At 43.5% G+C, this 22801-nt stretch overlaps 1 protein-coding gene across 1 annotated transcript; it reads left to right on the top strand.

Annotated features, from left to right (window-relative positions):
• Positions 1-676: 676 nt before the first annotated feature.
• Positions 677-20136, top strand: LOC136571848 (autophagy-related protein 13-like). The gene is made up of 9 exons (XM_066572468.1): positions 677-790; positions 1573-1683; positions 5686-5813; positions 5897-6014; positions 7022-7099; positions 7220-7240; positions 14935-15027; positions 16615-16740; positions 19942-20136. The coding sequence occupies exons 1-9, from the start codon at positions 677-679 to the stop codon at positions 20134-20136; spliced, it is 984 nt and encodes a 327-aa protein (XP_066428565.1).
• The last annotated feature ends 2665 nt before the right edge of the window (positions 20137-22801 follow it).

The following is a 22801-nucleotide window of genomic DNA, read 5'->3' as shown; positions in this document are numbered from 1 at the left end:
ATAATCTTCCCAGGAGTGTACTTAACAACTTCCCAAAGTTTCATGGCGATCGGATGAATGGTGTAGTAGCGCATAAAGGACAAACAGACAGACAGACACGCAGACATACATTCAATTTTATATATATAGATAATCTGCCGTATAAGCCGACCCTAATATAAGCTGAGGAACCTAATTTTACCACAAAAAAATGGAAAAATTTAATGATTCGAGTATAAGCTGGCACCCCCCTGCAGTGATTTTCGGGGAAGGGCTTTAAATATAAGCCCTTCCCTGAAAATCATCCCTAGTTGTAGTAAAAAAAATTCTATACTTACCTCTCGGCTGCTGCCGGCGCTCAGACTCGTCTAGCTGCTTGGGTCCCGTCAGTGTAATGAAGTTCTTTCAAAGAATGGCCGAGCTGTAATTCGCTGAATGCTATGACCAATCACAGGCAGTGCTCAGCTGTCATTCGAACGCTCAGCCAGTCAGACGCAGCCCTTTCAGCAGGCGGGGATTTAAAATCCCTGCCTGCTGAAAGAACTTTATTACAGTGATGGGACCGAAGCGGCTAGATGCACCTAAGCCTCGGCAGCGGCGGAGAGACGAGTATAGATTTTTTTTTTCATGTTAATGAGGCCTGAGTACGGGACCCTAGCTCGAGTATAAGCCGAGCTGGCTTTTTTCAGCATAAAAAATGTGGTGCAAGAGTCGGCTTACACCCCCCTCTCCCCACCCCACTAATGGATTAGATGTCACGGTCGCTATTGATCGCAGCATCTACCGTAAGAGGTTTAAACCATTGTTGCAGGCAAGTATTGTCACTATAGAACACATCCAGCAGCTACCCGTATAGTGGGGTCAGCTATTAAGCCGGCTTCATACACCACTTCCAACATTCTGACATAGTTATTACCTTCCCAACATATCACATACAGTGTGGTTCCCAGTCTTGTGCTTTATTATAGCACAGATATGTGTGGAACGTAAGGCTGAGTTCACATGGGGCGGACTCTCCCTGCAGACTTTCCGCCTGCAATCTTAAGCCCGAGACTAAGCAGCAGAGTAGACGAGATTTGCAAAACTCTCATCTACACACTGTGGGCAGTCCGCTGCGGCCAAGCCGTGCTGAAACTGACATGCTGTGTGGAATTGAAAGCGGCAACATGTCAATTGTATCACCGTTTCCACTGCAGGCTCTCTTCTCTCTATAGGGAGAGATTCCCACCGCAGAATACAGGAAGTTGAGCCTCTTCATACCAATGCGAATGATGTAGGTTTTGAAGCTGCCTTTCCGCTGCGGAAATCCCACAGAATTTCCGTGCGGTCCCGCTGTGGACATTCTGTGATATTTCCGCCCCGTGTGAACCCAGCCAACTTTCAGCATATTTATGCACACATACATACAGGAATTTAATGGCAACAGTTGTCAAACTCTGCATAATTCCTGCAGTTTTACCTTCTCTCCATCTTCTAACTTCACCTTTTAGACTTTGGTCTGACCAAAGTGATAATTGCTTATTAATCTTGCGTTTCCTTTCTTCCATCTCTCTTCCATCTCTTTATCTCTTCCTTTCTCTCATCGCTTTCTAGCTGTACAGCTCTCGCCTTTCTTACCAGCCAACTGTCCTTGGAGCTGCATCCTCAGACCTGGGCTACCCTGTGGCCTTGGCTGCTGGAGTGAGCGCTACCCTTCCATACCAGGTACTCCTCGGGAAGAGGAGACGGGCTTAATGCACAAGAATAGGATTAATGAAACACGTTTATGGGGAGGTGGCGAATCTCATTGGTTCTGGTAACTAGACGTGAATAATGGCATCACAGAGAGTTTATCTGTCCTAAGCTCTAGTGCACCCAGATCAATGGGAGGAAAGTTTGGATGTGGATCATGTATTGATTCTGCTTTTTCCCCTAAGCTTGTGCTGCTGCGGGGAGCTGATGGATAAAGCTGGCTGCTCTGAAGCTGATAACTTTGTAGTAAACTGTGGTCATGGGGTAGATTAGAACCAACATGCTGTGCTAGCTATTCTGGAAATGTTTTCTTCAAGTCTCATTAGTTCTATGGTGGTTTTTATCCTAAGGTCTATCTAGAGAATAGAGCACATGGAATATGTTGCAATAATGATTGTATCCCTAGACGCACCTAATACCCATCGTGCATTGGTAGTGTTCAACTATTGGTGTACTACACCCACTCTGATTGGCCAAAGTAGCTACATGAGAAATCCAAGGTCAGTGGTGGCCTCTGTATTAAGACAATGGGATGGGAGTCATTTATTAAAGGCTTTATGCCAATTTTGAACAGTGGGGGTCCACTCGGGATCCCCTCTCATCTGCTGTTTTCTGGGCTGCTGTCAGTGTGAACAGCCCTGGAAGCAGATAGCGCTATCCGTATTGCAGTGGTCGGTGTTGGTACTGCAGGTACAGCATTGATTCAATGCAGTACCAACCCGGGTTGCTGCAATGTTGACAGTGCTACTTGCTTCCAGCGCTGTCAGCAGGCCCGGCAAACAGCTGATCGGTATGTATCCCAAGTGGCAGATCATCAATAGTGTAGAGAGAAAGAAAAAAAATTCCCTGACATCTCCCTTAATTTCTGTATCAGGTTAAACGGAATGTAACGGGCCAACAACTGCAGGAATTAAAAATTTCCAATGTGACTTGTCCATAAGCAGGCATGAATGGTCTGTAGTCAGTCAAGCTTACTTGGTTGGACCTTAAAGAATCCTAAAATATAACTTTTATTCTAATTAATTAAAAAGGTATAGAAGGACAAACATATACATGTATTTACAAAAAGAGAAAGGGTTGTTGAAAATAATCCGTTTAGAGCCACTAAAGCACTAAGATAACGACTGATTTGGTTAAGTTCCAACGGTGGGCGCTCAACCAACTAGTTCAATCAGTCCAGAACGTAACAGATATCTTGGTTGTTTACAGTGATTACAGTGCATGTGTCTACCCCATAGCTGGGTGACTACTACAAAGAGACCTGGACGGTGAGTTTAGCCCTACGCGTTTCCCCCATTAAAGGGTTCCTCAGGGGCAAGAAAAATTGGATGATTCCAGTCGTAATGAACCGGATAGTCCACCACCAGGGCTGACATGCCGCCGTTTTTTTCTTTTTTCTTGTTTTCATTTTGGATCTAGCTTGCGCCGTTGGCTATTTAGCTGTACTAGAAGTTATTATCCAGTTTGGGTTATATCTAGTTTCTGGCTGAGCTTTATTTCAGTGACCAGCTGGCATCATACTTCAGATATCTTAGTGGAGGGTTCCGTTTGGATCACATGCATTAGAATATAACGGCATGACTGAGATTAGGACTTGTTATTCTATCATACTAGTCCTTATCAACAAGGGGGATTGATTGCCTATCCTCTATTCCTTTCAGCGTTTAGCTGCACGAAATTGCGGTCTGTTTTAGGATCTACCAACTGATATATATACAGGGTGGAGCGCGGTAATTTGCTAATTTGGGAGTGAAATAAAAAAATTATGAACTTGTAAAAACTTTATTTTATATTTTATTTACATTGAACAGTAGTGGAATTTACAAATTATTTGGTTTTAAATATTGTATCTGGTAAATGTTGCCCTTCGCTCTCCACACACTGCTGCATACGTTTTCGGAAGTTCTCATGCACTCTTTCAAGCATGTCGACTGGTATTCTGGCAATCTCAGCGTCAATATTGTTCCTTAGGTCTTCCAGGGTGTTGCTTTTTTGAGTTGCAGGTTGTGGCAGCGCTGTTGGTCGAAGAGAGGGGAGAGTGGGCGTTGCTTATAGTGGCTGACGGGAAGTTTGTCTGCAGCTGCTTTTCAGTTGCCATCATGCGGTGGACACGTGAGGAGCGTTCATTTTGTGTTGAAGCGTATTTTTCAAATAACCACTCGATCATTGCAATGCAACGTGCTTTTCGTTTGCGATTCGCTGTTCCCCCACGCGGACGTGTTCCTGGACGGCAATCAGTTGTAAATTGGGTAAATGCATTCAGAACAGCAGGGAATGTGTCATCTGTACGAAGAGGACCTGCAAGAAGTGTTACAACACCACAAAACATCGAACGAGTTAGAGCAGCAGTATTGCAATCTCCGAAACGCTCTGCTCGGAAGCAAGCACTTGCTCTTGGCATTCCAAGACGTTGTCTCCACCGGATTCTTCATAGTGAACTGAATTTTCACCCGTATACAATGTGCGTGGTCCAACAATTGTCAGCACGGGATTATGTTACACGACGAACATCTTGTGAAGACATGCTTGCAACCATACCTCGTGACGCAATTGTGTTCTTTTCTGATGAGGCACATTTTCACCTCAGTGGGTGTGTAAACAAACCAAACATGCGGTACTGGAGCGACCCCAGAGAAGTTCACCAGAGACCTCTGCATTCGGACCGCGTCACTGTGTGGTGCGCCTTATCACCAGTAGGCATCATTGGCCCTTACTTTTTTCCGGCAACTGTGAATTCCGAACGTTACTTAACTATGCTGCAGGATTTTTTCCAGCCAGCACTCGAGGCAATGCAATTAGAGGATACATGGTTTCAACAAGATGGTGCCACTGCACACACAGCGAGAGTTACCAGGAATTTTGTGAGGCAAACGTTTCCTGAACGGCTTATCTCTCTGAGGGGTGATCTTAACTGGCCGGCACGCTCACCAGACTTAGCCCCATGCGATTTTTTCCTTTGGGGTTACCTGAAGTCTAAGGTGTATTGCAACCGTCCCAACACCCTGGAAGACCTAAGGAGCAATATTGACGCTGAGATTGCCAGAATACCAGTCGACATGCTTGAAAGAGTGCATGAGAACTTCCGAAAACGTATGCAGCAGTGTGTGGAGAGCGAAGGTCAACATTTGCCAGATACAATATTTAAAACCACATAATTTTTAATTTCCACTACTGTTCAATGTAAATAAAATATAAAATAAAGTTTTTACAAGTTCATTATTTTTTTATTTCACTCCCAAATTAGCAAATTATCGCGCTCCACCCTGTATATCTTTAACCATCGTCCAGTTCATCTGGACTTATATCTTTTGGATTGCTATTATCCTCTTACTCAGATATGCACCTTTTTTAGCCACTATCTGGTCTAACTAAAGCCAATCTCTCTATATATTAATCTTCTAAGCCCCTATCCGGTTCATTACGACTGGAATCATTCAATTTTTCTTGCCCCTGAGGAACCCTTTAATGGGGGAAACGCGTAGGGATAAACTTACCGTCCAGGTCTCCTTGTAGTAGTCACCCAGCTATGGGGTAGACACCTGCGCTGTAATCACTGTAAACAACCAAGATATCTGTTACGTTCTGGACTGATTGAACTAGTTGGTTGAGCGCCCACCGTTGGAACTTAACCAAATCAGTCGTTATCTTAGTGCTTTAGTGGCTCTAAACGGATTATTTTCAACAATCCTTTCTCTTTTTGTAAATACATGTATATGTTTGTCCTTCTATACCTTTTTAATTAATTAGAATAAAAGTTATATTTTAGGATTCTTTAAGGTCCAACCAAGTAAGCTTCTCGATATACACAATTCTTGGACTCACACTGCCGCTGTGAAATTCTGGTCTGTAGTCAGTCAGGGGTATAGTAAGCAGCCAGAACTATGAATTCCAGCAGCAAGTTTCCTTATATATAGTAAAGAGTGTAACTCCAAGGTCCTAATTGTTCGTTAACCCATTTTTTTTTTGTAATAATAGATGATGGTGCCAGGAAAGGAGGGTGGGTTGCCCAATATTACTGCCCAACCTGCACATGGTACTCAAGCAGATCATGACAGAGCGGTTTTGACTTCACCATCACATGTAACTGGCACTACCTCCAGCAGGTAAGTCCTCAGCCTATGAGTCCATAGACCTTCCAATCTTACTGTGACTTAGTTTTTACATTTATCCTTGCTTTTCTGTGCAGTGAGGAAGCAGACATCCCATCTGGGAGCAGCACTGCGGGGAGGAGCTCTCCCAATAAGTCTCCCCATATTCTTTTCACCCGTAAAGTTGGGGCTTTTGTGGAAAAACCTTCCCCTCAGGTGAGTGAACACAGCTTTAGAGGATGTCCGTGTGGATGTCTGTGCTGATCCTATTAACCCCTTAAGGATATGGCCTCATTTGGTTCTTAGACTATCAGGCAAAAGCCAGGAGCCAAGTGCACTGGCTTATTACTATGTTATCCACATAGAAAATGGTAACCTTAAAGCAACCCTGCAATTTCGGAACAGGGGATTTATTGCCTACAGTTGTTCTTCTCTGCCAGCACTCCAATCCGCACGTTTTGGGCCCTCTTTTTGGCTGTCCAAGATGGCAGGATCAATTTTCTGTCTACCTAATGTTGATCACGATAGCCGTTCTGGCCAATCAGAGAGCAGGTATAGTGCATTGGTAGTCTAACACTACCAATGCAATGTGGGAATTAGGTAGTCTAAAGATTGTTAGCCATCTTGGATGACTGAAAACAGGACCTGGAATCTGCGGAGGGAGGGACAACAGAGAAAAACAACTGTAGGTAATGTGTTGCAAATCCGCCACTTGTGAAGGCAGCCTTACAGACAAAGATCTCATATTTATAACGATTGTGTCCTATTGGTATTCATGGTTCCTAGAAAGGTAATGCAGTCACACAATTGTTGTAGGTCCCCTCCCACGCGTTTGCGCCCTTCACACTCTTTGGTGTCCATATGTGTGAGTCTCTCCTTTTTTGCTAAAATGTCAATGGATGAAATTCCCAAAGTGGGTTATTGGTGCCATGTGAGACGTTGATAGGGCCAACTCGGCTGTCTTCTCATGACAGTTTCTGCCAGCCATGATTTCCAATACTCACCAGCCATGTACTGCATGTAGCAGTGTGTGTCATTGGAGACGCCAGCGCATATGCAGTGGTGTCCTTCAAAGTTCTGGGTGCCGTAGTAAAAGCTCCTGTCACAGTGGCTCACATTAAATGCATAGCTGCCACAACGACCTAGGAGAGAATGAGTTAAACCACTGCCCATTGCTATATACACACTGTGAAAAGCATGAATTGTTTCTGATCTATTCTCAGGTCACTTATGCCAGCACAGATATACCATTCGCCGTGTTTGCACCCAGACTGATTGATGTGGAGGACACCGACCACATGGTATGTCCTCACCCCTGATCCTAGTACTTTAGTGCTATGAGTGTTCTACCTCATAAGGATTGACGTACCGATTTTCCACTGATTTATGCTACATGGTGTCATTTTTTTCTTTTATTCCAGGTGGTTTGTCCTGATGTCAGGGTAAAATTCTAAGTACAGCACCAATCAGGCCCACCCCACTTGCCCCGCTGCTGGCGGAAAGAAGAAAACACCACACGGAGGTCTGGTATAGTTTCTCACACGGGGACATGGCTGCGCTGCGCGCTTTATTACAGATTACATGAGATCTTATACCCTTTGGTCCCATCACTAGAAATGGGTGATGGGCTCATTGGCTAAAATTCACAGCATAACCATATATGGGAAGTCCGGATTTCCGGCCTGAGACAGTGAAAGTTCAGATGCATAGTTGAACATCTTGATATGGCGCTTCTGGGAAAACGGCCAAGTACACGCGGCCTTGTCCGATTCTTCTTTGCTGTACATTTTGTCTTCGCCTGGCAAGGCCTTTGGAATATCTGATGTAAGGCGACATATAAGTTTTTCTCATTTTAGCTTTGAATAGAACTTGCATACAGGTATAAAAGCATAAAGAACATATGGCAATATATACATATACCCTCACAAACCCCCCTAAAAACTTATATGGAGATCAAGCATCAGACCTTGCACTCTCCCTCGGTCGCCTCCCTTGTGTCAGGTTTTCCCCACTGCCCGTAAGTCCCTACTCCTAAAAGGGGGGATCCCTACCTCACCTCAGAAGGAGGCCATGGATTCCCTGGGCTTATTTTCGGGCATCCATACCCTCTATCTGTACGAGTTAACACCCCACAGGGTGTGCCCTCGCCGGAACCTAAGGTCTTCTGCACTATCCCTAGGCAAATGGGAAGTCCACTGACAATCCATCTTATGAGACCTGGGCAGGCGCAGTACTAGTCCATCTCTCCATTCTTCTGGTAACGTACGTGGTTGGCATTATCGGAACTGGCTCTTCATCTTTTTCAAACAAGGGAAATTTTGGTGTCACATTATCCAGTCCCTTACTCATACTCTTTTTGATCAAAGGGATAATACACATACAGGAGGTTACATACCCCACCTCTTTCTGCTAAAATCATATCCAGGGCCACTCTAGGGCCATGGATGCAGTGGGCCCTAACTGGTCAGCTAACCCTTGTAAAGCATCCCTGGTGTAGTTTACAAACCTCTGCTGATTGTAATAGATATAATTCATCCAATCTACATTATTATTAACAGTGACAATAGCAAATAAGGACTCAAAACCTGCTTTAAACTGATCTCTAGAATTAAATTCATCTGGCACCCCCCTTGGCACTCCTATTGCATCTATGTATACATGTGGATGGCTAGTGTACAGTAGTCAAAGGTGTGTGTTAGAGGAATTGTACCACATTATAGCATGTAAAGGATATTCAGGATCACTAGTTTTTTCAGTGCGAAGTGTGGATCCAAGTGGACTTTCTTTCAAGCTTGACTGCAGTTGGGGTGGTGAACAACATCTAGTAGGGACCTTTAAACCGAGTCTCTCTCTCAAACTTTTTTTACATAGACCCTGTCACCTGGTTTCAGATTGTGACACTCATCTGTAGGACCTGGGAGAAAAGCAGAGACTGCAGAATGCATTATTGACAATTCCTTGGAGAGACCTATGACAAAATTAACAAGAGAATCATTCCCCAAACTTGGCTACTGTGGCATGTATCCTCCGGAGAAAAAGAAAAACTAATGGAAGACACTCAATTCAAAATTTGACCATTTTCTTCATTGCCTTTTATATCTACTTTCCCACTACTCCGCGGACGGTAGGGTGTGTGAAAAGCCTGGAAAATACCCAAAACAGACATGATGTGTTGCATTATTTCACCTGTGAAGTGCGTACCTCTGTTTGACTCAATCACTTCCGGTGCCCCGTATCTGCGGATTACCTCATTCATCAGCTCCTGTGCGATTACCTGCTTATTTACTTTAGTAACGGGGTAGGTCTCCGACCTGGAAAGACATCAACAACAACAAGCACGTATTCATACTTCCCAACAAGTGGGAGCTGAGTGTAGCCAATTTGCAATCTCTGAAATGGGTAGAGTGGTCTAGGCAAGTGTGATGTGGCAAATTTACTTCTGCCCTGTTGCTTACGGCAAAGATCATGCAAAATTGGACAAATGATGCAGCAGCTACAGAAAACCCAGGAGCCACCCGTCCTCGTTCAAGCATCGACATCATTGCTGCTTTAAGAGGTGCATCTTTCCGTGCGTCAGCTGGGCCATCATGGGGCACAGGGACTGTGGTAGGCAAGTGCTGTTGACTGTTCGCCATACGCTGTCCCTTTTTAGTCCATTTTTTCCTTTTCTTCCTTGCTGGCTTGTAACTTTAAATCCAAGTTTTTATCAAAGTCCAAGTTTTTATCAAAGTCCAAGTTTTTATCAAAGTCCAAGGTTTAGTCAAAGTCCAAAGTTATTGTTAAATTCTTCTTTTCTTCTTTTCTTCCACGGCTTGAGGGCCACTGCCTTTGCTGTGTGGCCTGTGATGGCGTTGCCTCTTGCTTCTCCGGTGTAGGAATTGGTGTGAGCTTTCCACCTTGTCAGGTAGAAGTAGGGCCTCCGTGAGGCTCTGCACCGCTGCATCATTCCTAATTGGCTGTCCTGCTGAAGTAAAAAACTGTCTGGCCTTCCATGTTGGGCCGTAATCATGAGCTATGCCAAATGCATACCGGGAGTCAGTGTAAATGTTTGCCGTCTTACCTGTGGCCACTCTACATGCCTCAGTGAGGGCATTTAGTTACACTTCTTGTGCTGCGACATGCGGAGGCAGAGATTCTGCTTTTACCGTGTCATGTTGTGTTACGACTGCATAACCGGAGTGGAGTTGTCAATCACCTTGGTACCATCTATAAAAAACAACTAAAAATATGCATTGTTAAGAAGGGCTTTAGTAACTTTTTTAAACTTAAATTTTCTTGTTGCATCAATGCTGGACAATCGGGCTGATATTCTATTTCAAAAAAGATCAGAATCTTGTTGCAAAAAATTTAAAAATTTAAAAATGGCTTGCAAAAAATTTAAAAATGGCTGATTTGCAATACCTAGATCACCTATGCCTTCTCCTCCCCCCCTTTGAACCAGGGTACTCAATTGGAACCAGAGTAGCCGGGTTTCAAGTTAGTACAATAATTCACAGAGGCAGAGGGATATAGAAGAAAAGGCTTTTTCAAAATATTCACTGGGTATATCCCTTAAAATATAACTTTTATTAACAAATAAATATAAAATAATTGGGCCTCACAAAAAACAAACAAACTAGAACTGACAAACACAGAGCAAGAATTTAAACCCTGGAGAGAAACCAGAGAAAATGTATATAATTGACACCTCTTAAAGTGCAGGGGTAGCCTGCAAGGTGAGACACTATTATGCACTCTTATTTAGTCACCATTGGGGATGGATGCCACCCAACACAGATTAGAGGACCATATTAGGATACGTCCTTTGCAAAAGCTGATAGCACAAAAAGGTAAACCCTAATCCGGTTGGAGACAGAGCAAAAAGTGGGAAGAGAAGAGTTAGAACAGCAACTCCTGTCTTGATGGTGCTTTTTGTGCTATCAGCTATTTCCACACATCGTGGGGTTGCTGATTTTTTGTGGACATTGTTTCCAGTTGTTCATTTGTATCCCTAAACCCCTTTTAGGGGTTTATTTAATTTTTGGGTTGTTTGGGACGCTTTATCCTCTATCGGCGTCCCCTTTATCTGGTTAGGTATATCTAGAGGAGCAAATTCCTCCTTTTCTATCTAGGAGGACTTAATTTATGTAGGGAAGTTCAGGGTTCAATATTTATTGCCTGCTAACAGCATTATTTTTAAGTCTAGGGCACCGTTATAGGTCAGTCAAATCGTGTAATAGCGAAACGTTACAACTACCAAGGACAATTCTTCTTCGTGTCTTATGACACTATTGTGTACTACGGTTCCTGATGAGTCTGTGTATGACAGAAACGCGTCGAACCAGTATGAATGAATCAGTATGAACCATTTTTGTAATAATAATTCTTTCAAAAGGTTTCTCTGAAACTTGTCCTGAATAGTTACTGAAACTATATTCTGCATGAGAACGCATCATTATTTCAATGGTAGTTCTCTGGGTATTTCTAGCAGAATTTGACTTTTCCTTGACTAGTAACCGGTGGTCGATTATCCATCAGCCACTTGTGTACTCTTTCTCGGGGGGCATCAGCAGAGGCTTTTGCTTGTGGTTTATCCACTCACAACTAAGCTATATACTGTTCCTTTCCTCCATCATGGACAATAATCCATCATTAACTTCTGTTGTTGTCCTACTGTTTTAACATCTTTAGCCCGGTGCTATTATCTAGATAGGGCAGTTACCTGGTCAGAACCAGACCTTTTACCTTATTTAAGAGGTTTGCGTATGATGCAGACTTAGGCCTGATGGCCTTTTGTCATTTTTCACCTCTAATGAATTCCAGTCTTGTTTGACGAGACACAAAAAAATCCGAATGCACGTCGCCATTGGAGGTGTTCTGTAAACCACTTACCTTGACGGAACTATCTCCCTTCTTGCATCTTTTTGCAAAGGACGTATCCTAATATGGTCCTCTAATCTGTGTTGGGTGGCATCCATCCCCAATGGTGACTAAATAAGAGTGCATAATAGTGTCTCACTTTGCAGGCTACCCCTGCACTTTAAGAGGTGTCAATTATATACATTTTCTCTGGTTTCTCTCCAGGGTTTAAATTCTTGCTCTGTGTTTGTCAGTTCTAGTTTGTTTGTTTTTTGTGAGGCCCAATTATTTTATATTTATTTGTTAATAAAAGTTATATTTTAAGGGATATACCCAGTGAACAAGTTAGTACAATATTGTAAAAAGATTTGATGGATGCAGATAAGGCCTGTAAGATGTTAGCACCAATAACAGAGACATGAGTTACATCAGGGCAGAATAATCTACAAACACCTATTAATATTGGAAATGTAATATTCCTTTAAGCAGATTCATTATTAATCTGATCCTGCCTGCAATGTCTTATCAAATTTGAGAAAGGAAAAAAAAACAAAAAAAACTTTTACTAGCTGCTCAAGATTCTCACCCCCTCCCTTGTGGACAAGAGGGATGAAACATTACGTACTATTACATCATCTAGCTCCACCCCCTCAATACTGGCTGCGTGCGTCTTTTTTCCCAACTTCACTTCAGCTTAACAGTCCAAGCATCCACATCACAACCAAGTAAAGTCCCATGCATGGGGGGGACCTCCATCCCTAGTCAATATCTACATCACACATCCCACATTCATCACAGCCTGAGCACTGGGCATTAACTCTCATCCATCCATGCTCTCAAGTCTGCCCCGTCACCCCCCATTGAAGGTGTACCAGTACATACAGACGCACAGACAAAAAAAAGTCCGACAAACAAACATACATCAGTTGAAAAACATTGAGGTGAGTGCTATAATGTTATAAAGTACATGATTCTATTGAGATGAGATTGTGAATGAGCGCTATTTTTGACAAATTATGTGAAAACAAAAATTTGCTGAGTGACTGAGACATTCTATCTTTCTTATTTACTGAAACTATTATATGCTGTATTAAACGCTGAAGTATTTTAGAATCTGTGGGTATCTTTCAGCCCCCCTTGTCTTTCTTTCTCTGTATTTGACCCTGAACAAAAAGTGAAGTCTGAAAGCCCCCACCTTTTCAAAACATCTGTTATCTCTCTAGGAATATGACACACAGACTGAATAGAGTTGTTTTAGTTTAACTATTCCCTGCATTTGAACTCATAATTAACACATATGCTGGGACCTTGCAACATTCATTTTCAACCCCTGTATAAGTAAGAATATATCTTAGAAATTGCTATATTTCCTGCCTTGTAAGACAGTATAATTAATTAAATTCATTATAAGCTTTCATTCCATTTAAGCAAGCAAAGATATTATCCAGGGTCATTATTGCATTTTCTCTCGCTTTGTTATCGCTTGACCTTGAAAACGAGACACAGACTGTAGCTACATGTAAACAAACCCTTCTCTTCTAAAAGCAAGCTCAGTTAACTATTTGCACATACAGTATATACATATATACACACATATATATATCTATATCTATTATCTATCTTGTATTATACACCTTTTCTTCTTTCTCTCTGCCAACAAATCACATGCTTTGTAACTTTCTTCTCGACTTTGCTTGTTCCCCATACTTCTCTCCCTACCTAGCTGCCAATGTAACCTTCAATAGACACTCTCCCGACACCCTCTTGATCACTTACTGTACTTTCCAACATTTCACTTACGGATACTTTCTTAAACAAATAATGTGTGCATACTTAACTTTCTCTGACTGTCTCTCTCTCTCTCTCTCTCTCACTCCAGCACTTTCTAGCAAACCTTGGTCTTTCAAGGCGCCTCTTGGTCCTAAAGACCTCCTCCCAGACACCATACTGTAATCTACCGTGCGGGTCCTTGTTACACATTTTCATAAGTTTTCTTACATTTTACAGATTGTAACTTTTGTCTCTCCTACTGTCTCTCCTTCATCAATTGATCCGCACGGCGGCAGCCCATAAAGGGCTCTGTCTTCTTTAATAAGGTCTTACGCATATTACAACAACAACAACAATAATAATAATAACACGCTCCATAGAATGCATCCCTCTTAATTTTCAAATTGTCAGCCCCTTATATACCGGCAAAACAACCAAGGGTCCCTTCTCCTATGGAACCAGCCTCACAGAATGCATCTCTCTGAAATCAAATCGTTAGCCCCATATATAAGGCAAAACAACCGAGAGTCCCTTCTCCTATGAAGCCTATCTCATAGAGTGCATCTCCTCCTCAGCTAAACCATTAACTAACTAAACTAAAATCGAGGGTCCCTTCTTCTATGAGACAAAATGAAAAGAAAGAGAGAAAAAAAAAATTCTGCAGATACAACAAACAACCTTCACTATTGCTAAAACGCTACGGACTTCAAAGTACAAATAGACTACAGACTAGTTCCTGGGTGAGCGATTGGTGCGCATATCACGGTCAGTGGTCCATGACGGCAAACTCGAAGCCCACACGAGTTACCGTGTAGAACTCTTAACCCAACCCGTCCGGTCACAAAACACAGATAGTCCCTCCTGCTGCAAGACTCGCAGTGTAAAACACAACATAAATATATGCTGGTCTTACCTGGAGTTCTGTGAGTTGATCAGGCTCGGTTTGCAGCAGGACGGCTTCTCCGTGGCGTGGATCCGGGTGGAATGCGTTGTAAGCTCTGGTTTTGTCGCCCCAGTTGGTTGCGCCAAATTGTCAGGGTAAAATTCTAAGTACAGCACCAATCAGGCCCACCCCACTTGCCCCGCTGCCGGCGGAAAGAAGAAAACACCACACGGAGGTCTGGTATAGTTTCTCACATGGGGACATGGCTGCACTGCACGCTTTATTACAGATTACATGAGATCTTATACCCTTTGGTCCCATCACTAGAAATGGGTGATGGGCTCATTGGCTAAAATTCACAGCATAACCATATATGGGAAGTCCGGATTTCTGGCCTGAGACAGTGAAAGTTCAGATGCATAGTTGAACATCTTGATATGGCGCTTCTGGGAAAACGGCCAAGTACACGCGGCCTTGTCCGATTCTTCTTTGCTGTACATTTTGTCTTCGCCTGGCAAGGCCTTTGGAATATCTGATGTAAGGCGACATATAAGTTTTTCTCATTTTAGCTTTGAATAGAACTTGCATACAGGTATAAAAGCATAAGGAACATATGGCAATATATACATATACCCTCACACTGAGACTCCGGAAGAGGTGACACCAGATGCTCGCAGTTTGCAAAGCTCCTGCTCAAGCAATGAAGTACCCCAGGATGACTTTGTTATGGTGGACTTTGTTATTGTTATTTATATAAATATAAATAATTTATTTTATTTTTTTTTAAAACAAGGTATGGATGTATAAATGTACAAATTTTGTATAAAATGCGTGTATTTATAAGTCACCCCCATGTTGCTTATTACCACTGATCGATCCCTTTAAATAGGCACAATTGTCAACATCACCGCCTAGTGCTGCTCCTCTCTATCTAACCTGTTACACCGTTAAAATATTTATTTAATGAATTATTTACTGTGTTGTATGAGATTAGTGATGAGGGTCTGCTGAACTGTGATACCAAACACAATGCACAATTTGGAAAACCTATTTTCATATACCATATATAGTTGAGTATAAGCCTAGTTTTTCAGCACATTTTTTTGTGCCGAAAAAGCCCCCTCGGCTTATACTCGGGTCAGGGAAGGGTTTAAAAAAAAACAAAACCTCCATACTCCCCTCCCAGCCGGCATCTGTGTCCCCAGCAGTGGTGCCAAGCTGCTTGAATTCCTGTGTGACCGGTGGTGATGCGGCAAGCTGCTTGAATTCTTCCCGCTGTCCTCCCCTGCCGTCCTCTCTGCTCAGCTCTGTCATCCCCTGCCGTCAACGCTGTGATGTGATCGAGCGCCAGACGATCACAGCCAGCGCTCGATCTTTCACAGCCAATCAGTGAATGACATTCACTGATTGGCTGTGATTGGCTGGCGCTCGATCCAATCACAGTGCTTACTTACACGGCGCTGACAGCGAGGGATTTCAAAGCCGAGCAGGGAGATGACAGCAGCAAGAATTCTAAAGCAGCTTGCCGCACTTACTATGTAAGTAAGTGCTGTGATTGGATCGAGTGCCGGCTGTGATTGGCTGGTGCTCAATCCAATCACAACGCTTACTTACAAAGCGTTGACAGAGCTGAGCACAGATGACAGCGGGGAGAATTCAAGCAGCTTGCCGCACAGACACAGGCGCTGGCTGGGAGGTGAGTTTGCTGTGTTTTTTTTTACCCAGTATATACGAAAGTATAGCTCAGCTTATACTCGAGTCAATAAGTTTTCCCAGTTTTTTTGTGTTAAAACTTATTGACTCGGCTTCTATTCGGGTCGGCTAATACTCGAGTATATATGGTACCCTATTATTTCAGCCAAGCTACTCTGAATCCTGAGCAGTAGAACTATATAACTTAGAGGAACTGCATTTTTTAAAAACTTTTGATTTGTCGGAGCAAGCTTGGATGAGTGTGGGTCCGGGACCCTCATTGATTGCTGAAACAAAGAGGCTGCAGCGCTAACCTGAGTGCTGCGCCCCTTCAGCTATCTCACTGTCTGTCAGCTCCTCTCTGCAGCAGAAGACTGATGCATACCTGTCTATTGAAGTCTGTGCGTCAGACGCCTTCTGCTGCTGAGAAGAGTGAGCCAGCAAGTAACGAAGACAGCCGAAGGGGCACAGTGCTACAGCTCCTTCATCTCAGTGATCAGTAGGAGTTTCAGCACTCGGACTCAGGCTAATTAAAACTTGTAACATGTCAAAAGTTTTTAAAAAGTGCAAATACTTTTTAAACTTAGTAATGTTTTTCCTTAACAAAAAGTGAGACTTTATTCCATTTTCTAGCGACCGGCTTTTTCTAAGGATGACCTTCCTATGGATGTGGGAACCTTCTACCGGGAGTTTCAGAACCCGCCTCAGCTGAGCAGCCTTTCTATTGACATTGCTGTCCAGTCAATGGCAGAAGACCTGGTGAGAAATTCTCTTTAAAGGTTATGCTTCTTAGACTTTATTAGTTGTAACCGCAGGTATAAATATTCAGTGGTGTATGTTTTACACGGAGGGTTCTCTGACAGTTTCCATCAGGATTAAATATACGGTTTTGCTCATACCATAGGGCAGACCTCAGCAGCAACTGATTACAATTGCTGCAAAAGTAAAGCCCTGTTCGCATACGCAGCCACCATGGGTTTCTAGTGGACAGACACATGTCTAACTTGTGTCCTTTCTTGAAAAACTTTTAGGTTTTTTTAAAACAAGGTTACTAAAAAGTATGTGCAACTACTCAATACAACAAATAAGTATAACACACAGTAGGTGTGTTAGTTCATCAGCAGATGTCAAATATATAATTGCTTTTGGCAGATCATTTTCATATCTTTTGGCCTCATGTCCACAGGTGGATTTCTGTTGCGTAATCCGGAGTGGGTGTCTGCCTCTGGATTTAGCAGCAATACCCCTCCGTAGCATGCTATGGAAAAACAATTCTTCATGCACATGAGCGGAAACCGCACCCTGTTTCTGCTCGCGGATGAAAAATCGCAGCACGCTCCATTTTATTGCGGTTCCTGCACGGACAGCTTCCATTAAAGTCAATGGAAGCTGTCCAACCCCCAGCCTGTCTGCAATTGACATTGTGAATAGGCCACGGATTCCGCAGGAGATTAAAAAAAAAATCTGTACTGCGCATGCGTGTCGGCACGTCCGCTCACATCTGCAGTACAGAAGAAAAGGCAGGTGCGTGTCCCATGGACATGATGCCTTTAGGTCACATTCAGAATGCTGTTATGTGGTTGCATCTTGGCATCCATATTACACCTACAGGACACCCGACTTTGGTTCAAGTTCAGTTCACATCGTGTCTAGATCCTACGTCAGGAGGGTCTCTGATGTAAACCTCTGATGGAAGGCTGCGACGTATCCCACTGTATAGGCATAGAGTGGGATATATCACCTATAGTCTTCTATTGTGTGTATTTTAAATGAAAAGATCTACGCTGTTCCTTTATCACAAAACGTATGCCAGCTTATACTGGTCTGACAAAAAGGGCTCAGGTGAAAGACGTGGAAATTTGTGGCTCCAAACGTAATCTGAACAGAACCTCAGATAATCCTAGAACTAGAGATGAGCGAACGTACTCGTCCGAGCTTGATACTCGTTCGAGTATTAGGGTGTTCGAGATGCTCGTTACTCGTAACGAGCACCACACGATGTTCGAGTTACTTTCACTTTCTTCCCTGAGAAATTTGCGCGCTTTTCTGGCCAATTGAAAGACAGGGAAGGCATTACAACTTCCCCCTGCAACGTTCAAGCCCTATACCACCCCCCTGCAGTGAGTGGCTGGCGAGATTAGGTGTCACCCGAGTATTAAAATCTGCCCCTCCCGCGGCTCGCTACGGATGCATTCTGACATTAGTTCAGGGAAAGTGCTATCGTGTTGGAGCTGCTATAGGGAGAGTGTTAGGAGTATTTTAGGTTTCAAGAACCCCAACGGTCCTTCTTAAGGCCATAAATCTTCTCTATATGCGCTCAATGGGGCCGGCGGCAGCAGCGCCGACCCCATTGAGAACATATAGAAGTCAAATCCTTCTTCTCTGCCACAGCTGTAACATCTGGGCAATTCAACAAAGTGATGGGAACGACACAGCAACGGATAGGGCAGGCGAGGGGCTACATGTTGGGCTGCATCTCAAGTTCACAGGTCCCACTATTAAGCCACAATAGCGGCAAGAGTGCCCCCCCCCCCCCCGCACTGTCAGCGTAAAGATCGTTCTCCTCTGCCACAGCTGTAACAGCTGTGGCAGAGAAGAACGATGTTTGCCCATTGAATTCAATGGAGCCAGCAATACAGCAGGTTCCACTGAAAGCAATGGGCTGCCGGCGATCGCAGGATGAATTGTCGGGAAGGGGTTAAATATATATATACCAGGAGGGAGTGACAGCCTGCAGGAGCGCCGCAGAACGTCAGAAGAAGTAAGTAATGATTTTTATTCTTTGCTCCACTGTATTGCCGGCGTATAAGGTGACAGTTGGGGGGTCGTCTTATACGCCCCGTCGCCTTATACGCCGGTATATATTTTTATTGTAACACATTTCTGGATGAATTGCAGGGAAGGGGTTATATATTTAACCCCTTCCCGACAATTCATCCTGCGATCGCCGGCAGCCCATTGCTTTCAGTGGAACCTGCTGTATTGCCGGCTCCATTGAATTCAATGGGCAAACATCGTTCTTCTCTGCCACAGCTGTTACAGCTATGGCAGAGGAGAACAATCTTTATGCTGACAGTGCGGGGGGGCCCACTCTTGCCGCTATTGTGGCTTAATAGTGGGACCTGTGAACTTGAGATGCAGCCCAACATGTAGCCCCTCGCCTGCCCTATCCGTTGCTGTGTCGTTCCCATCGCTTTGTTGAATTGCCCAGATTTTCACAAACGAAAACCTTAGCGAGCATCGGCGATATACAAAAATGCTCGGGTCGCCCATTGACTTCAATGGGGTTCGTTACTCGAAACGAACCCTCGAGCATTGCGAAAATTTCGTCCCGAGTAACGAGCACCCGAGCATTTTGGTGCTCGCTCATCTCTACCTAGAACCTTATAGTGAGCCAACTGCACATCGCTTTACTGCCATAAGAAAGATGCAGAAATGCAGCCACATTATGGCCATCAAATTACTGAATGAATGTTTCTTTTTTTTTTTTTTTTTTTTTTTTTTGCGATGGGAAGGCAAGTAAGGAAGTAATAGGAGAAACCTGTTTGGAAGGAGTTGCCCTTAAGAAGGATGATCCACTTTAAAATAAACTACTTAAAAAAAACACAAAAAAAACCACGTAGATCACACATTTGATCTGGATTCACATCGCTTCTGCTTTCTAACTGGACAGATGGTTATGGTTGTGGTAAGTGTTCCCTAAACTATCTTTTAAATCAGTCATTCCCTTGACAAATGGAGTCACTTTGTTAGCAGACTAGAGGTGGAGGTTTACTTTACATTGACTCCAGGTAAAAGCTGAATTTATTTGGCTTTTGCCTAGAGGGTCACACATTTCAGTGCACTTTTTCTTCAGCATTTTCCATGAATGTAGATGAATTCTGTCACCAGCACAACACAAACTTTAATATATGGTCATTGCCTACTGCACTAAATTCACCCTCTGTCTCCTCTCCATAGGATTCGCTGCCGGAAAAGTTGGCCATGCATGAAAAAAACATGGACGAGTTTGATCGTAAGCTGGAGTGTCTCCAGTTGCTCAGCCCTGCTCTTCAAACTCAGGCCATTTTTTGTTGTGCCCCTACTGGTAATTCTTATTTCCGGAAGCACTTTGTGGACTTCTGTAAAGGCATTCTTGTAGCACAGCTGCTATAACTGTACAGGACTCGCAGATTGAGGAATGTGGTAATCCTACCACCAGGGAACTGGTTTCTTCAGGGAGACTTGACCATTTCTGGGTCACTGTTAAGAAATGAACAAGACGACCAGAGGAAGGATGAGAAAGCGAGATGTTGAGAATAACTCTACAACACTTGTATCTTCGCATTACTGTAAATACAATGCTGTGGTCCAGGACAGCGACTGCCAGGCTGCACTGCACCTTAAATGCCCCATGTGGGCAAAGTGCGCTTGTAAGATCAGCACTACCATTATATGGGAACCCCAGCGCGTCTTACCTGTCTCCGTCTCAGGTATGTCAGTATGAAGGGGTTTCCTTATTTTACACAGGGTCAGCTATTGCTGACGTTGTGTAATACAATCACAAATGTTCATGGAAGTCATATTGTTTCTTAACATCTCCAGCCCTTGTGCTTTTTAACTCACTCACCACTGCCCCAAGTGGTGAAAAATATAATTACAGCAGCACGGTCACCGGCATCTATCTGCAGACCCCTCCAACGTTTTCTCCTCACTCTCCTTCTGATTTATCTGCCACTCAGCAAATGTAAGACATTGTATATTATAACACTAATCAGTGTTGGAACAAAGCAAAACGCTTCAGATCAGCATAATAGGAGGCGCTCAGGTACTCCGTAGATTAGGTGTGTCTGCAGGAGATGCAGATGTTTTAATGTTAGTAGAAATCTTCGAAGGGTTTAATGCTGCTACCCCATCCCCTCCCAACACGTCCTTTGCATCCAGAAGGAGGAAATCCAGCACTGTAATAATGAAAGATGTCATAATTATATGTATTATAAAATAAATATACATATTTCCAAGATCTGTGCAGTTTGTTGGTTCTGTACATCATTCATGTCGGTTGCACTTGTGGTGTATTACATTTAATATTGAGTAGACTCAAGAGCCAAGATCACCTTTCTTTGAATGTCAGCAGCACATAGAGAACATGAACAGGGAGAAATCTCAGCATCAAAATGGTGCCTGATAAGTATCAGACAGGAGGCTGCACTGCATGGAAGTGACTGCAATATACATTAGAGACCGCCAGAGTGTGATAGGCAATAAAAGTGTGAGGGACAGAGATAGAAAAATTTATTTTTCACCGGAGTAGCCCTTTAAGGTGGCCATAAACATTAGATGTATAGCATGTATGGGGCCTCTTGACTGTCCCCCTCACAGCAGATGTCGGGACAGATAAGGGTCAAGCAGTTAAATTTCAACAGTCTGGTTTTTTTTTGGAAGATAAGCCTTAGGTTCTGACAGCAACGTACACCTCGCTGTACATTCACTACACATGCGTGCTTCACTGAGCAAGAACCCACTTGGAATGAGTGGTTTGGACACAATCAGTCTCCTTACCCTTCTGGCAGCTGACTTTTTACTTCACTGCAAAATCAATCTTCTCATCTCTACTGCCATGGCAGAAAACTATTTCTACTGGCTGCCCTGCAGTGAACGGAGAATCACTATGCAGAGACCTGGCTGTGGGGAAGGGGACCGAGCATGTGTGTCCTCCCAGGACTCGTAGTAACATAGTATGATAGGCTGAAAGAAGACAACGTCCATCTAGTTCAGCCTGTTTCCACCCCCACCCCTGCCTTGTTGATCCAGAGAAAGGCAAAAAAAATGCAATAAAGCAGAAGCCAATTTTAGCCTATTTGGGGGAAAAATTCCTTCCCTACTCTATAATGGCAGTCAGAATTGACATTTTGAAACCCCCGTGGGAAGGACTTCTTACATTTACTGCACTGGAAACTGTCAGTGCAAGTCTCACACAAAAATAGAATCTGCTGCGATTTTTTTCATCGCAAGTGGAAATCGAAAGCGATTTGCGCTTGTGTGCTTGGAAGAATCATTTTACATTGCATGCTACGGACGGACATTGCTGCGGAATTCGAGGGTTGCGTCTGGCGGCGAATTCCATAGGAATAATCCGTCCGTGTGCATTCAGCCTTAACTGCCTTTTTTTCCAGGGTGAATGATTCAAGTTTTGCTAACCTCTCTGGGTATTCCAGTCCTCCCATTCTGTATTAATTTAGTTGCCCTTCTTTGAACCCCCTCAAGCACTGCAACATCTTTCCTGAGACCGGTGACCAGAACTGTACACAGTATTCCATGTGGGGCCTGACAAGTGCCTTATATAGTGGGAGGATAATGTTCTCGCCCCTATACCTCTTTTAATGCACCCCAAAATTTTATTTGCTTTTCCAGCAGCTGACTGGCATTGATTGCTCCAGTTAAGTCTACAGTCAACTAATACCCACAGGTCTTTTTCCATAGAATTGAAAGGTGACTACTCCCTACTGATCCTACTCGATCTCTCCGCAGCGTTTGACACTGTTGACCACAAACTCCTCCTCAGTATGCTTCGCTCCATCGGCCTAAAGGACACTGCTCTCTCCTGGTTCTCCTCCTACCTGTCTGACCGCTCCTTCAGTGTCTCCTTTGCTGAGTAGTAGCCTTGTTGTAACGAGCATTATTCAATAAAGCAGAGGATTTTTTACTTTCATAAACCCAAGCTCCTATTTTACGTCTGTCTATGAAACGAAGAACCACTGGGATCGAGTGGCTTAGGGTAGAAAGGATTGCCTGCTGAAGGAAGGATATGAAACAAACATAAGATGAAAGCAAGCACAAC

Source organism: Eleutherodactylus coqui, chromosome 6 (assembly GCF_035609145.1).
Source record: "Eleutherodactylus coqui strain aEleCoq1 chromosome 6, aEleCoq1.hap1, whole genome shotgun sequence".
NCBI lineage: Eukaryota > Metazoa > Chordata > Amphibia > Anura > Eleutherodactylidae > Eleutherodactylus > Eleutherodactylus coqui.
Note: the sequence above shows the minus strand (reverse complement) of the source record. Positions and strands in the feature narration are given on the sequence as shown.